Source organism: Zootermopsis nevadensis, unplaced genomic scaffold (assembly GCF_977971745.1).
Source record: "Zootermopsis nevadensis isolate Lab colony 2312 unplaced genomic scaffold, Znev_1.0 Znev_ptg000030l, whole genome shotgun sequence".
NCBI classification, from domain to species: domain Eukaryota; kingdom Metazoa; phylum Arthropoda; class Insecta; order Blattodea; family Termopsidae; genus Zootermopsis; species Zootermopsis nevadensis.
Window position 1 is genome coordinate 4,848,976 of NW_028259162.1, and position 15,277 is coordinate 4,864,252.

The 15,277-nt window shown below is 34.2% G+C and overlaps 2 protein-coding genes and 1 long non-coding RNA gene across 8 annotated transcripts in view; all 3 read left to right on the forward strand.

Annotated features, from left to right (window-relative positions):
• The window catches only part of Npc1a (Niemann-Pick type C-1a), a 38,521-nt gene extending 34,300 nt beyond the window's left edge, over positions 1–4,221 (forward strand). For 4 of the 5 annotated variants that reach the window (XM_022064658.2, XM_022064666.2, XM_022064674.2 and 1 more), the window contains one exon: positions 1,989–4,221. In XM_022064658.2, coding sequence (XP_021920350.1) covers positions 1,989–2,058 — 70 coding nt within the window. In that variant the 3' untranslated portion in view covers positions 2,059–4,221. The remainder of the gene's footprint in view (positions 1–1,988) is intronic. The other variant, XM_022064683.2, reaches the window with a different exon arrangement.
• Positions 4,222–5,276: 1,055 nt separating this feature from the next.
• On the forward strand, positions 5,277–11,000 carry LOC110830280 (uncharacterized). 2 transcript variants are annotated; one of them, XM_022064991.2, is made up of 4 exons: positions 5,277–5,498; positions 7,421–7,600; positions 8,961–9,247; positions 10,032–11,000. In XM_022064991.2, the coding sequence occupies exons 1-4, from the start codon at positions 5,370–5,372 to the stop codon at positions 10,651–10,653; spliced, it is 1,218 nt and encodes a 405-aa protein (XP_021920683.1). In that variant the 5' UTR covers positions 5,277–5,369; the 3' UTR covers positions 10,654–11,000. The 2 variants fall into 2 exon arrangements, with proteins under 2 accessions (XP_021920683.1, XP_021920699.1); XM_022065007.2 differs by lacking the exon at positions 5,277–5,498 and adding an exon at positions 5,521–6,075.
• LOC147872112 (uncharacterized) lies at positions 10,862–11,894 on the forward strand. Its single transcript, XR_015537808.1, has 2 exons — positions 10,862–11,000; positions 11,103–11,894. It is a non-coding gene; the product is annotated as an uncharacterized LOC147872112 (long non-coding RNA).
• Positions 11,895–15,277: the final 3,383 nt, after the last annotated feature.

Consider the following 15,277-nt stretch of genomic DNA (forward strand, 5'->3'; position numbering starts at 1 on the left):
TTAGTATCCAGACATGAACCTTAAACTCTATGTCCCATACAGTTTCTTTTACATGTAGCATTGTTTTATAACCCCTATTTTAGTAATGATGGTACCAGATGTTTATCTGCTGTGGGTATTTTGTCACTTAAAATTGGTTTTATATCTGGCCATCTCTTCTAGTGAACCCTGTATTTGTATTGACAGCACTTGAAAATGGTTGATGGTATTACAGATATGTTGGGTGTGTTTGGTAAAACATATGGAAACATTTTCTTTTACCTTTTCACTATTCTGCCCATGGAGGACCAACAACACTATTTTTGGATCCCATGTTTACACTGGGAAAACTCCAACATAAAATGTGTATTTACAGATTCCCAGGAGCCAGTTCTCATTCATTTTTATTCTCCTCCATTGTTATGATGCTTTCTTGTCTTCATTTCTATTTTGATTTTTGGGGTATCCATTTTGTGTAACCTGTACATATTCACTGCATACTTTTCATTGTTTTCGTAACATCCAAACTCCATCTTTGTTTTATCTAATTTACCTTGCTGCTTAGTGATATGGTGACCAAAATTTTTGTCTGCTACTAAAACTCATCTCTCATCCAAAAATAAGTTTATATTTTTCTTGTCTTATATGTATGAGTAGCTCAGCCTATAAATTTTGTCACCATTTCAAATGGTAGTTCAGAATTTAATATTGCAGGTACTCCCACTGTTTTCTACAGTAATTTGAATAGTAAACTGGTGATAAGTATTTATCTTATATATTGACATGAAAATGGCCTTACTTTATTAATTGTTAATAGAATCCATATCTCTTCAGCTGATCCTTAACATAGAATATACTCTTGCTTTGCAAATATATTTTTAAAGTAGGTTTTTATTTGTCACTTTTCTTGTTCACAACTATATACAGTGGATACTGGTTAATTGGGACACATTGGGACTAGTACACTTTGGCCCAATTATGCGAAGTTCCACATAAAACGTTAAAAAGGTTTGTTCTTTGAGATTTATCCCAAATAGATGGCTGCCCCAATTAACCGATGGCCCAGTTAACTGGAATCTACTGTATTGTTAAATTATTATTGAGATTATTCACTGTTAGAGTTATTCTTGCAGATTTTTTGTTGCATTGAAAATATAACATTTTTTCATTGGCAGTGGTCAGTAATTTCATGTTCCCTGAAGTGTGTGTAGTATGTAAACATAATAAAAGTTTAGCAAATCACTTCTCTAATTTAATGGTTTAGTGGTATCATTTTGAGTCCATCAAATGTGTAACTGATATTTATGATCATAGACATGAATAAGAAATCAAATCAGTTCTAGTTTTTGTTTTAATTTGGCTAGGATGGATCTAGAAAGCAGTCGGTCATCAACAGTATGTACTATTATTGTGCCCCAATTAAAGGGGTGGAGTTACCCATTTTTTTACAGCAATTCTGAATTATGTTCCACCATTTTTCATGCATGTGATGCTGTGTGTGAATAATTGTTAGCTGATCATTTTGCTGATCTTTGCCATATAGACACACTGTCTATAAATTCTTAAAACTGAAACAAACATAATTCATTATTAGCCCTCTTTATGTAAATAGAATTTTGGTAAGTGTAATTTTAATTGTATTCATATATGAGCTGTTGGTTCATTTATATTTATTAAGTTTGGCCATTTGTCAGTTGCTGATGTTTTGTCTAATTTCATCTGTCATGTGTTTTGGCATTTGACATTGACACCTGTAAGTAAATTCACACAGTACCTGATTATGTACTTCATTGAAATATGAGCACAGTAATGTTTCTCATTGACTATGATGATCATTTTCTTATGTAGAAGGATATCTTTTGCCACAAAATTATATGAATGCTTCCTTGGTATGAAAGTAAATTTACTTAATTTCAAAAATGTATTTTCTTCAGTGTTGCCATTTGTTTACTATAAGAATTGTTTTTCTTTCTCCCTCTTGTAATGCCAGTGCATGTTTACTGTTTCAGGAATGATGTCTCGGAGACGGGGACATACCGAAGCCTTTCTGGACAGTTGTCCACTGAATTCTCCTGCTGACATTAGTGCACTTAGCACATCTCATTCCCCCCTCATGACTGGTCCACTCCCCAGTAACTACCACAGCATATAGCAGCACAACTTCCTCATGGTACATTTTACCAGTGATAGTTAATCTTGCTGCAGCCACTCACAGTTTGCTCCCATAATTACTCCCTACCCTTATGTTTATGTCACAAGATCTCTCATACTTGAACACTTGTACTATAAATGCGCCATTTGAAGAAAACACAAATATGTCTGTCAAATCTTGAACTGTCACAAACAAAAGTTCTCAAGCATCACGAACAGAAGTTGTCCTCAAGCAAAGTTCTGTCTGCAGTATTTCATTGCCTAACGGTTTGATACATCCCTTATCGCAGATAATAGTATTCACTTTTCTTATACTTCTGTAACTGCACCAGTTTGTGACAGTTGGGGATATTATATGATTTCTTTACCATCCTGTGCTCTCATGCTTGGCTACATTCTTACAAGCAGATGACATTTTCCAGTAACCTTGTCTGGTGCTGTCATCAGTATGACTCAGTATCCAGCTATTAAATAATGCACATTCAGCCATATTTCCTACTTTGAGAATTTTTTTCAAGGTGCTAAGCAATGCAAGAAAGTGCTTTCTGAATACTGACTGTTATTGAAGGCTGCTTTATTGTGCACGGTTTGTGGCAGTATTATTGAAGTTCATATTTTTGTCAGTACCAAACAAGGTTTTTTATGTGTACCCACATGACAGAAGTGAGCTTTCCATGAAGACAAATATGCAGTGATTTTATAGCAATTCAAGATTAGACAAGTGGACTCTTTGTTTCTGTTGTGCAGTTTTGTTATAGTGTCCATAAATAACTTAATCAGTAGGATATTCTTGTGGTGGTGTTGAGTTTTCCTGAAAGTAAAACAATGTTACTGTTTAGTAAGATTTGACGTTCTCACAGTGGTGAGTGTGAAGATGGCTGTCTTCTGGGTTGTAGTGCTGTGTAGTCTACAACTCAGAAGATAGATATCTTAGTGTTGCTGTTAAATTTACTTGCATGGGCATTTATTTTTTAATTCAGGAAAAATTAGGATTAGGTAAACTTTCAGTTTGAGATCCCTTGCAGGCAACAGTATAGTTCAACGTAGAACCCCCTCCCACCCTAGTAACATTAGTGTCGTTATTAAATGCTGCATACCTTATATTCCTTCATATAATAGCAGTATCATCAGTCCATATAAATTTATTTCCCATTACAGTTTGATACATAAGAACCCTCCATAATTCAGTGAACTTTAATCCAGCAGAAAATAACAAAAATATGTATCCATTTTGTACCCTCAACAAGAAACTACCTACTGTGCCTCAAGAGTAATGACAGACATTTGAAAGAAGAAAGCTTATTGTTGATTAAATTCTTTAATATTTGCTATATTTTGTATATTTTGGTATGAATTTCTGTAAAGTGATGAAGGGAATGTTGTAGGATTCATTAGGTCAGTTACTTTTCTGTTACAAGCAATTTTACAACCTTATTGTTATAGACTTACTGAGGCATGTGTTAGAATGGTATTATATATAGACTTAATAAAAAAAGTGATTTGTAAAGGCTAAGTAAAGTTTATTTCCTGATCATATTTGTTAGCACAGAATGCTAAGAGTTTACATTGGCACATACAGTTTAAAACTTGAAATATTTATATTTAAAAGCAGGAAAAGTAATATTTACTGTATGTAGTGAAAAGAGAAAGAAAGAGAAAAGTGTTTCATAAAAAGCAGAACTGACCAAACAAAAAATTTATTTGAGATAATATGAGACGGTCTGCATAATTAACAGTAGACACAAATTATACCTTGTGTATGTGTGTGCTAGAGAAACTAATGAAATGTTAAACTGTGTTGTAAAAACCATGTTACATTGGAGCACAATCATATTTTTTCCGGAAGAAATACGTTCCAATTTTATCTAGTTTGTGGATGTCTTTATTTGCATATGTTTTTTAGACAAATTCTGTAAAATTTTGTGAATAATCAAAACCTTCATTTTATATTGCCCTCAAAACTCCAAATCTGATTATGGATTTTTGTGGAATGGTATTTATAAGCCTGTATAAGTAGTAACTGTGTGTTGTTTCTGTGTCTGTGATCAAAATGATGTAAGGATGAATTGTAATATAATTATAGAAAACAAATTGGTACATTGAGCTTGTGATCCACACCTTCAGATGTGTAATGAGATCACTTCCCCTAAATTGTGTTTCCTTTCATGTTTGATTCACCGAACCCGAAGGTTCATCACCGACTTAACCAAAGCCCTGTCCTGGGCCAACAAAATCCAGTCTCCTTCAACTCCTGTCTTCCATAGATCCCACCTGACATTATCCTCCCATCTATGTCTAGGTCTCCCCAGTGGTCTCTTCCCCTCAGGCTTCCCAACCAATACCAGGTGCACACCTCTTGTCCCATCCATGTGTGCTATATGCCCCCAGCCCATCTCATTCTTATCGACTTTAATCACCCTGACAATTCTGGGAGGAGTATAAATTTTAAGTTCATTATTATTTAGTTTTCTCTAGACCCCGTCTTCTTTCCTAGGCCCAAATATCAACACCCCATTCTCAAACACATGCAATCTATGTTCCTCCCTAAGAGTGAGATCATGTTTTGCACCCATACAAAACAACGGGCAAAATCGTTTTGTATACTTTAATTTTAAGGTTTACGTACAACACATTTTTTCTTTATTTATATACTTTTTAAATTATAATTAGTAGTATGACAGTTTTTGCTACATACTTATGACACCAACATTAAACATTTCTAATGTTTCACAGTAAGTTGGTCTGGATTTTAATGCTACCATATTTTCGGTGTACAAGACATACATTTTTGTTTTCGTTAATGATTGTGCATCTAAGATAGTAGTGCCAGTGCATTTGGAGTCTTGAGTTGGCCACAATTGGTTAATTTGGGTTCAAATTTGTTTCCCGTAGAAGCAGTGTTAAATAATCAGCAAAATTTCATTATGCTAATTGTTACAAATGAGAAATTGTAATCAGTGACAATTATCCTTTACCAGTCGGTGTTTTATTTACCAAATGCCTGATTATTATATATAAGAAATATCAATACTTCATGAACGCATATCTCCCTCTCAAAAGTCAGTTGCACCTGATAAAGGTGGCTGTTGTAATGTCTACCTAAACCATCACGGATACCAACCTTATATGATGGCGGAGACAGTATGACCTCTGAAACACAGGAGACAGAGATCTTAATATCAACCTTGTTTGTGTTGCTCTAGTTAATTGTCTCAGGCAGCTCTTTCGCGGTGTGTAGTATGTTAAAGAGAATGAATAATTTTGACACTATTTGTCGTCTTTGTGGGGAATCAGAAGGGATACAATTTAAAATATTTGATTCAAGGAGTGATTATGTGTCTAAAATTCATCAGTTACTGCCGATAATGGTAAGATGTGAATTTATCCTAACATCAGATTGTAAGTTTACAACTGTAAGCAGCTTTTGACATGATTTATGAAAATGTTCACCAGAAATTGGAACGAGATATATTTGCAGATTCTTTCATTGAACCTGGTGTTAATAGCTTCGCTACTACTTGTGCTGTGGTTGCATACGGGCAGACTATTCGAAATATAAAGCCTAATACTGATTCAAAGTAGTATGACCTATTTGTAACATAACGAATACAGCATTTAGTCTCCGTGTTGACGAACTCTGCATATTATCTCCAATATGAAAGTGGAGCATGCCTTGTTTTAAACTATCACCGTAACAGTTTTAATCAACACTATTTATTGGGGATTGATCGTAGGATTGCGTATGCAAATAGAAAGTACAATCATTGTTTGACGGACAGCCATAGCAGCTGGTAATCATGAAGAAGAAGTAATTTGAACTCTCAATTACAGCAGACAAAAATACAACAACAAATTCAAGGCGTACTTTACAGAGCAATGTGACTGCTTCATACTACAGTTCATATTTTTGTCAGTAGCAAATCAAGTGGAAGAATGAGATATCAAGTAAGAAACAAAGGTTCTGAATTGTTCTTAACCTTTTAAAGCCCAGTAGACCTCAATTGAGAGTCAGACATACTACAGTTTTAATAATCCACCAATTGTTTTATGGTCTGTATTGATAAATTAGAAGAAAGATAATCATATGTTCAGTATATCTGCCAAACTGATGAACTTCAAATGTGTCATGTTCCAGAATCTGTGTGGTTAAAATAATTTGAAAGAAAGACCTCTTTTTTTCAGAACCCTAAAAAAAACAAAAGTTGGATTATGTTTACCTTTAACTGGTGGGGTCACTGCTACAAATCATAATAAAAATAAATGTTAAAACAGAAATAGATTAAACTGTAAATTAAAAAAACAAAATTAAAGCATAGAAGTTAAAATATCAGGACAATAAAGAAATAGTTATAGAGTTATTGAAGTCCATATTACCCATAGATGAAGTACAGTCACTTGAAGAAGAATTGGATAGACACATCATGTAATTTATAGACACAATAGGGGATGTATATGGTTGCTGAAAAATATAAGAAACCTTATCTTCTGTGACCCATCTGTTTAGGAGGTGCAGAAGAATATGAGGTACATCTAGAATTGAGTCTATCTTTTCCAGACTTTCTTTTTAAATTTTAGTCATAATATGACATGTTCTTCATACCAGGTGTCATGAAAACTGTTCATTGTCTCCTGATGTAATTCATTCAGGGATCACATAAATACAAATAAAAAGATTTAAAAGCAAGAACTCTAACCATTGTTATACTAAAAAATGATGATCTCTAAATACACAGATCAGTGCATCAACAGATAATTCACAAAATACTGGCAGGATACTAGAAGACTTAATTATATTACTAGCAGTAGTGCCGCTACTTTGCTGCTTCAGCTACCACATTTTGGTTGACTTCAGTTGAACTACAAAATGTTACCTTAATGCTAATCATGATGGCTTTCATAACAAATCAGGCAAATAAGATATAAGAAGCAAAATATAAATACCTCTCCTGTTAACACAGATAAGGCTCTAGAAATTAAGTCATGGCAATAAAATTGTTACATATTTTTATATAGAGTAAATTCCACTACCAAAAATTAAGCTATATCAGATTTAAGTATCATCTTAAGTTTCCATTTTAATTACCTGTTTGATGTGTTGATAGTTATGTTATTTCAAAGGTGGATTTACCTCTGTTCAGATTCCTTAGAACTCGTCTGTTGAAATTAAAAGTTGTTTTTATCATACTTCTTTTACATCCAGGTAAAGGGTATTTTTCTTGAAACACAAGCTATAGTGTTAATTCTGTATAAACTTGATTTATTTGCATTAACATAATTTATTTGATATCAGGTTCATGAGAAGGATCCATGGAGTAAACTCATTTGCCATCATTGTGCATGCAACCTGCAGGAATTTTATGATTTCCGAGAATTGTGTGTAAGCACGGACACTTATGTGAAGACACGAGTGTCATGGGAGCCTCAAAGACAGTCCACTCCTGTTACATCACAACATGCATCTATAGAACCAGTAAGATGATAGAAGCGATAGATCAATACGACTTCATCAGCCTGTGCTTCTTGTGTTGCAACATTTACATATCTTTTAACTCTGTCATATTTATTTTCATATTGTTATTGTAAACATTCATATAGTAGCCTGGGCTACTAAATACAATTCCAGTGCTAGTGTCATGATATAATTTAATAGAACTGTCCTGTCAAATACTGGTATCAACAGAATTATTACATGAACTGTCACTAGTGTTCCTTTCATTGCTTCTGTGCCCCCACTGTTTTTTATCCAGCGTGTTTAACCGAACAAAGGAGGTATATAGCATTTGCATTTAAATTCAAATCTAAAATGACAGTGCCTTATAACCATGGTACAAGTGATTATTAGTCATCAGTATGGCATACAGTTTACAATTACTGAAGTTATGGATCTGTAATTATGAGCCAGGATACCTCAGTCAGTATAGTGACTAGCTACAGACTGGACTACCAGGGTTCGATCCCCGACAGGAGCAGGGGATTTTTCCTCTACTCTCTACATCTAGACTAGGGATAAAACGCAGCTGGGGCATGACGCTGACCACTCACCCCTGTCGTGTAGAGGTTAGGAGTGAGTAGGAGCTATACCTCCTCACCCCTCAAGCACCTACTTGGTGTATAGTGGGACAGCTTTTTATGGGTCTGTAATTACAATTTGAACAGGAAAACTATAATTATTGGCAACATTGCAGTTGCCATATTCAAGGTGAAGATGGCATTTGCAATGTTTGCTGAAACTTTGGTCTACTTTCAACATTTCATATGGCCTAATCGTGAAATCTGAACTTACTCGTGAATATGGTGTGCCAGATTATTTCTTTTAACCCCAGCATACATATAGGAATATTGAGTTGATGTCTTCAGGTGGTTAAATGTCCATTCATAATTGTTTACAGCCATTCACTATTGATACCACATGATTTGTTGATTTATATTTGGGTAAATATGGAAAGTTTGAGATTAGTTTTATTTGCTATCAGGGGGGACTGTTTTGTGACTCATCTCCATAAAATTGGCCAGTATAAGTCATATTTTCTTACACAAAATTTTGCTTCACCATTCATTGAAATTTATAGTTCTAGTAAGTTAAAACATATTTTTGCTTGTATTTAAATGTATTTTATATTCCTGTGGCAAATCTGAATGTAGTGACAGGTTAATTTGGCTTCGGTTATATATTATCTTACTTGATTTTATTAGCTGTAAAAATCATCAATAAAACACAAATTCATTGACATCACATTAGAGTATATCATATGAGTACATTTTAAAGTGGCTCAAAGTCATTGTTACAATACTGTGAACATTCCCTCTCTGTTATTCTTGTGTATTTACAGAGAGATGTGCACATCAAAGAGGAAGTATCGAGTGGCCAACCATCAAACTCATCACCATTATTGCCAGAGATCAAGTTCAGTCAAAACACCCTAGTGTCCAATAATTTGTATACCGAAGAATGTGCTGGTAATTTACCACACACTTCAGTACTAACACAGGCCCCTCTTCCTGCATCAGCTCCTCCCACAAATGTCGCATTTTTTAACTCTGAGCAGGGTGAATGCTTTCTGCCAGAAGAGCTAGAGGCAGCACACTCGGACAGCAGCGTAGTTGATCAAGATGCAGGGTATGTGGATTTCCGTAGGAACTGTTTTAATACCTACTTTAATAATCAACTTTACTGTCTAAATTTGATTAAACACTCGACTTGTGTAGGTTATACACATCAGATGGGAGGATGATTGTGAGTGATGAAATTTTTAAAAGGATGTGGAAATGGCCGTGGTTAATTTAATGTATTATCCCTTCATTTGCCTGGTGAATCTGTGGAAAAATCACCAAAAATCTTATTCTCCTGATACCTTGTCTGGGCTGAGATTCAAACCTGGTTTCTCCCATAGATGAAGCAAGAGTCCTAATTGCTTCATTGTGATGTTATTTTATTTTGATGGGCTTCATATTATACTTATGTGAGACATGGAGTTGTTGGGGAAAGTATAAGCCTAAATTGAAATATTCTGCTGCCAAGAATAAGCACATTCTCACTCTTTAGTTTCCATTTATTTCATGCTTGCTTGTATAATGCCTTCTTTCAAATTTTAATTTTAGAATTCATAGTATATACAGAGTGAGTCAGAAGTATGTTTACAAACTTCATGTGCTTGTTCCAGGATCAAAAATAAGAAAAAATGTTCCTATGAACATGGGGTCGCAAACGTTTCATTTTCAAAATAATAATACCAATGTTTCGGATGTCCTTGTTCCCTCCATTATCAGGGTGATTGAGGCAACAAGGACCTCTGAAATGTTGATAAATTTCAATCAGACTACACAGCAATACTATTGACTGCCATAAGAACTCCAAATCCAGCTCATATTTCTTGATTTCATATCTCTGAATTTCCTTATAGGTCTCCTAATTTGGGAGTAAATAAGAAAATAACATTTAACACAAATACTACAGCATCAGGAACTGAAACAAGAAAACGCAACAACACTTCAGATGATGTTCAAGTGTCCAAAAAGAAGAAAAACACTTCAGAATCTCATTCAAGATCTGATCATGAGATTGAAGTTAACACTGCAAAATCTGATCCTTCAAATACCGAATCCCAAGATTCCAATAAACAAAGACAGAAAGTAAATCATGAACCTGGAATAAAATCTCATGCTACAATCCATAAAGTGAGTGTAAATGATAACATATCAGTAAATGTCAGATCTAATGCAAAAGGTGCTGAACAAAAAAACAAAAACTGTAAATCTGGCCCAAAATCCGAGGTTGGAGGGAAGGATCATAATTTAGAAAATAATTACTCTGATGCCAAAATTGCTAACTCCTTGGATGCAATAGACATGACAGATAATATTGACAGCTCTGTAGAAAAAGTGGATGAAGGTGATCGAGCTGAAGGACTTATGCCACATGTGTTATTAACCAGAATTCCAGGAATATGCAACATTTACACATGTTCTGTGTGTGAACGCATATTCACTTCCAAGGGATGTGCAAACAATCATGTGTGTGTGTAAGAACAGAGTACTTAATTCAGCATCACCTAATAAAGATGAACATAGGACAGTGCGCTAAGGAAGAAGGTCCCTAAATGTAAGGCACAAGAGGGAAGGGTACCTGAAAACAGGGCAGCATTGAAAGAGAGTAAAGGCTCCCGCACACCAGAGCGGTGGCGGTGGCGGGCGCGATGGCGGTGGCGGTCATGGTGGCGATCAAATCCTTTCACACCATACAACGCCGTGGTAGCGATCAGTTTGAAAAATCGCGTAAGCACAACATCGTAAACAATGCACCGATTATCTCGTCTGGAAGAAGAAACGTTACTTTTGGCAGCGCTAGTTGATGAGGAGCAGCAGCAAGCCAGGTTATTATTCCTTTTATTGTGTACAATTGTAGAAATTTGAGAAGTAATTACAAATATTAACATCACAATTAATATATATTAATGAATTAATATATTTTTCAGAAAGAAGCATAAGAAAACGTGGATTCACGACCTTAATCTGCTTCGTGAACATGAAGGAGAATTTCATACTTTATATCGGCAACTGCGACAACATGAAGAACGTTTCTATATTTACTTTCGGATGCCAATTGAATGCTTTGATGATGTACTGGACCTAATTAAGGGAGATATAAGGAAGAAATGTATGAAGTAAAGTGACGCGGGCAGCGATCAAACTCGACAAGCTGCATCTGATTGCCACCGTGGAGTAGAACGCTGCCCGCAAGATCGCTGCCTGTCTGAAAGCGTCTATAAGTTCAGCAGGAAATATCTGACCGCCACCGCCACCGCTCTGGTGTGCGGGAGCCTTAAGGCAGCAGGAGCAAAAGTCTCAGATGACAAGACACTTGAAAGTGAGGAAGCATTTAATTATGGAAGCTCTTCAGCTGATCGTCTGTGTCATCATTAGAATTTCAGGAACTAACATCTGTAACAAAAGATGCTGAAACTGAAAGTAAAGACAGCAGTTATTCCACAAATTCAGGAGTTTGTGGGCAGTATCAGGGTGATATCTGTGGTGTCCGATTCACCAGACAAGTAACTCTGATGTCACACAAGGTCAGGCATTTGTATCCCATAAGTGAAGATGAAGACAGTTGTGATAGCATAGGTTCACTTAATGTTAGAAAGAAAAAGAAATCTGTCCCAAAGTCAGGTATAGAGACTGTGTAAATATTTATTGGTTTTAATGTTTTGTAAAATGTTCAGTTTGATGACAATACTTTATTTTCTGTTTATAAATTGTTTGATGGATATCTGTTTTTTTCTGTCTAGGTATATTTTAAAGTAGGTGAGGTAGATTGGAGTGCTGTTGTACCTGAGGGAACCCATTTATTAACAGAGTTTGCATGATATTGATAAACACTTGTTCGTGCAAAGTGTTACGTTTAATTCATCTGTGAATTGTGATGTTGAATTCAATACATGATAAGTTACTAAGTTATACTGAAGATTGTTGATTAGGTTAATGAGAGCTTTTATCAGAAATAATAGTCACTGCAGTCTCCCTTTTAAACAAGAATGAAGTCTAATCCTTGAAGTAGTACATCCCATTGGCTGGTGCATTTTCAAGGTTTATACAGACAAGCTACACCGCACATAGACTCTGTTTAAAATAATACACTTACTAATTTTCAGCCCATCTCAGCTCGTGATGAACTATAATGGCTTAGGCAGTAAGTAGTGGGATAGCTGGAATTCATTTTCCTGTAGGGAATTGTGATTCTTCTCTGCACCACCAAGCCTTAATGTAGTACCAAGATTTACCTGAATACCCTCTTTTACTTTTGTTTGTTGGTACTCAAGCACAGGAATTCCTTTTCTTGCCTTCTAAGAAAGGCATCAATATAATAATAATAATAATAAGAGAAGAAATGAAGGAAGTAGTGTGGTGTCACATGTATTGTAAAATATTTTATAATACATGTGGCACTTGCTAAAAACAATATGGATCCCGGAAATAGCTGCTGCCCTATGTACCTTAGGGACAAGGTCTGTCTCGGGTACATGAAGTACATACCCCATAAAGTGGTGAATAGATGAGATATAATAATAATAATTTATTTACATACCATGGATCCATAAGACAGATGACAATAGGATGTGGAAAAAGTCATAATAAAAATAATAATAATGCAATACATATTATAAAGTACAATTTGTACTATTATATAAATTTCACATAATACAAAACAAAGTATTCACCTAGAGAAATGATAAGCTACAAATAGATCTACCCATTACACACAAGAAAAATTTATCACTTATTTGTAAACAACATAAATTCATTGACAGAGTAAAAGGAGTGTGTAATTAAGTATCTTTTTAATGCTACCTTAAATTTCTCCTCCTTATTTGTTTATTTTTTATTTATTTACAAGTTCCAGAAATCCAATAGTGGATATAGAACACGTCACAAACTCAATTATAAAAGCATAAAATACATACATTAAAGAATTACATCTAGACAAGGAGCGTACTAAATACAAAACAATATAACTAGTATTTTTATTGTAATAGTTATCCAATTAGGTACTCGTCCACAGTATAAAACGAGTGAGTAATTAAAAAATGTCTTAATGCAACCTTGAACTTTTTAAGATTATTTGAGGTATTCTTAATCTCTATGGGTAATTTATTAAATATCTTTATACCCGCATAATGAACTCCTTTCTGATAAATAGTTAGATTAGCTTGAGGTAGATACAAATTTTGTCTCTGTCTAGTATCAATAGTATGAGAGTCAATGTTTGATGGAAAAAGAGTTTTGTTTTGTAATATAAACAATGATAAAGAAAATATATATTGTGATGCCAACGGTAGAATATCTAATTCTTACAATATATTTCTACACAAGACTCTATTGCCACATCCCATCATTGTTCTAATTGCCTTTTTCTGAAGGAGAAAAATAGTGTAACTATGAGATGAATTTCCCCAGATGATACCATAGCTCATTAAGGAATGAAAAAAAGCATAATAAATTGCCTTTAGTACTGAAGTATACATATATGGTTTCATATTTCCAATTACATAGCAAGCCTTGCTCAATTTTTTAATGAGTAGATCAATATGATTCTTCCAAGTTAATGTACCATCAATCATAATTCCCAAGAATTTAGTACAGAAGATATTATTAATGAATTTATTATTATAACTTATTGTGAGAGTATCTGACATTTTTCTCTTAATTTTAAAATGAATATAATGTGTCTTATTAAAATTTAGTGATAATCTGTTCATTCTAAACCATCTATTTATATTTTCAAATGTTATATGAATGTGTTTGTTAAAGTCATTTGTATTAGAATGAGAAAATAGGATGCTAGTATCATCAGCAAAAATTATAGGTGTAGCAAGTTTAGTTATTATACTGGGTAAATCGTTTATGTATAAAAGAAACAACAAAGGTCCCAATATAGACCCTTGTGGAACTCCATGTCTAACTTTAAGCCAATCCGAGGCTGTATTGTTATTGTCATTAGTATGTAATACTGTTCTAATGTATCTGTTATTTAAGTAAGATTCATAGAGTGCGTGATCTTTCCCATTGATACCATAAAATATAAGTTTAAATAACAAAATGTCATGATCAACACAATCAAAAGCTTTTTCTAAATCACAGAAAATGCCTCCCACTATTTGTTTGTTAGCCTCTTCTATAACATTATTCAGAATTTTACAATACTTAACATAAAATGCTCTTGCATTTGGGTCTTTACTGTTCCTACTGTAGATAAACAGACTCCTTTTATTCTTGCAAGATACTTTTATTTCTTGCGTAATCCAGTCATTCTTTATTTTGCCTATACTTTCATATGTAATAGGAAAACTAGCTTGCTTTGTTTTAATTATTAACCTGTCTGTTTGCTGTTTCTATGTTCAGTTTTAGCCCTTTGATCAAAAACAGTCCTGCTAGATGCGCATCAGCTGCTAATGTCGTCTGCAGGGACTTGGACATATTCGAGATGAAAATTGTCACACTTCTTCACATTCTATAATAGTATAATTTACTTAATTGATTTAAATTATTTTTACAAATATGCTAAAATATTTAGTTGCAATTTTCTTGTGTATTAACATCCTACATATTAATGTATTTTATATTCTCCTTGTTTTACCTTTTATGTTTTTATTGTGTTCATGTGCTCATCTCTGTGCTTTATTTGTAATTGGCCTTCTGGCTGTTGATACAGCACACTAATAATAAAGAATTGAAATGAATTATTATTATTATTATCCCATCTGCTCCCACATGCAGAACATTGCATAAAACATTCTGTAGGGTTGAAGTCTTGTGCAGTAGCAATCTGCATTCACTGTTGCCCCCATGGTATGTGAACTCTAGAATTTCCTTTGTGTCCCAGAATGTCATCAACAGTTTCTACACAGACTGCACAGTTTTGAACTCTGCCTTCGTGGAATATAAATTCAATGAGACTACAAAAGAGTGGCTGGAAGTGATGGGAGTTTTAGATCTTAGTATATTCTGTATAGATGACAAAGTGAAGTGTTACAATTACAATGTACATAGAAAGTTAGAAATTTTATGAGAAACTTGTCACTTCATGCAACCAAATTTAGTTTTTTCTAAGGCCTACAAAATTTATTCCAGACAAAACTTTTAAGTTTATGTA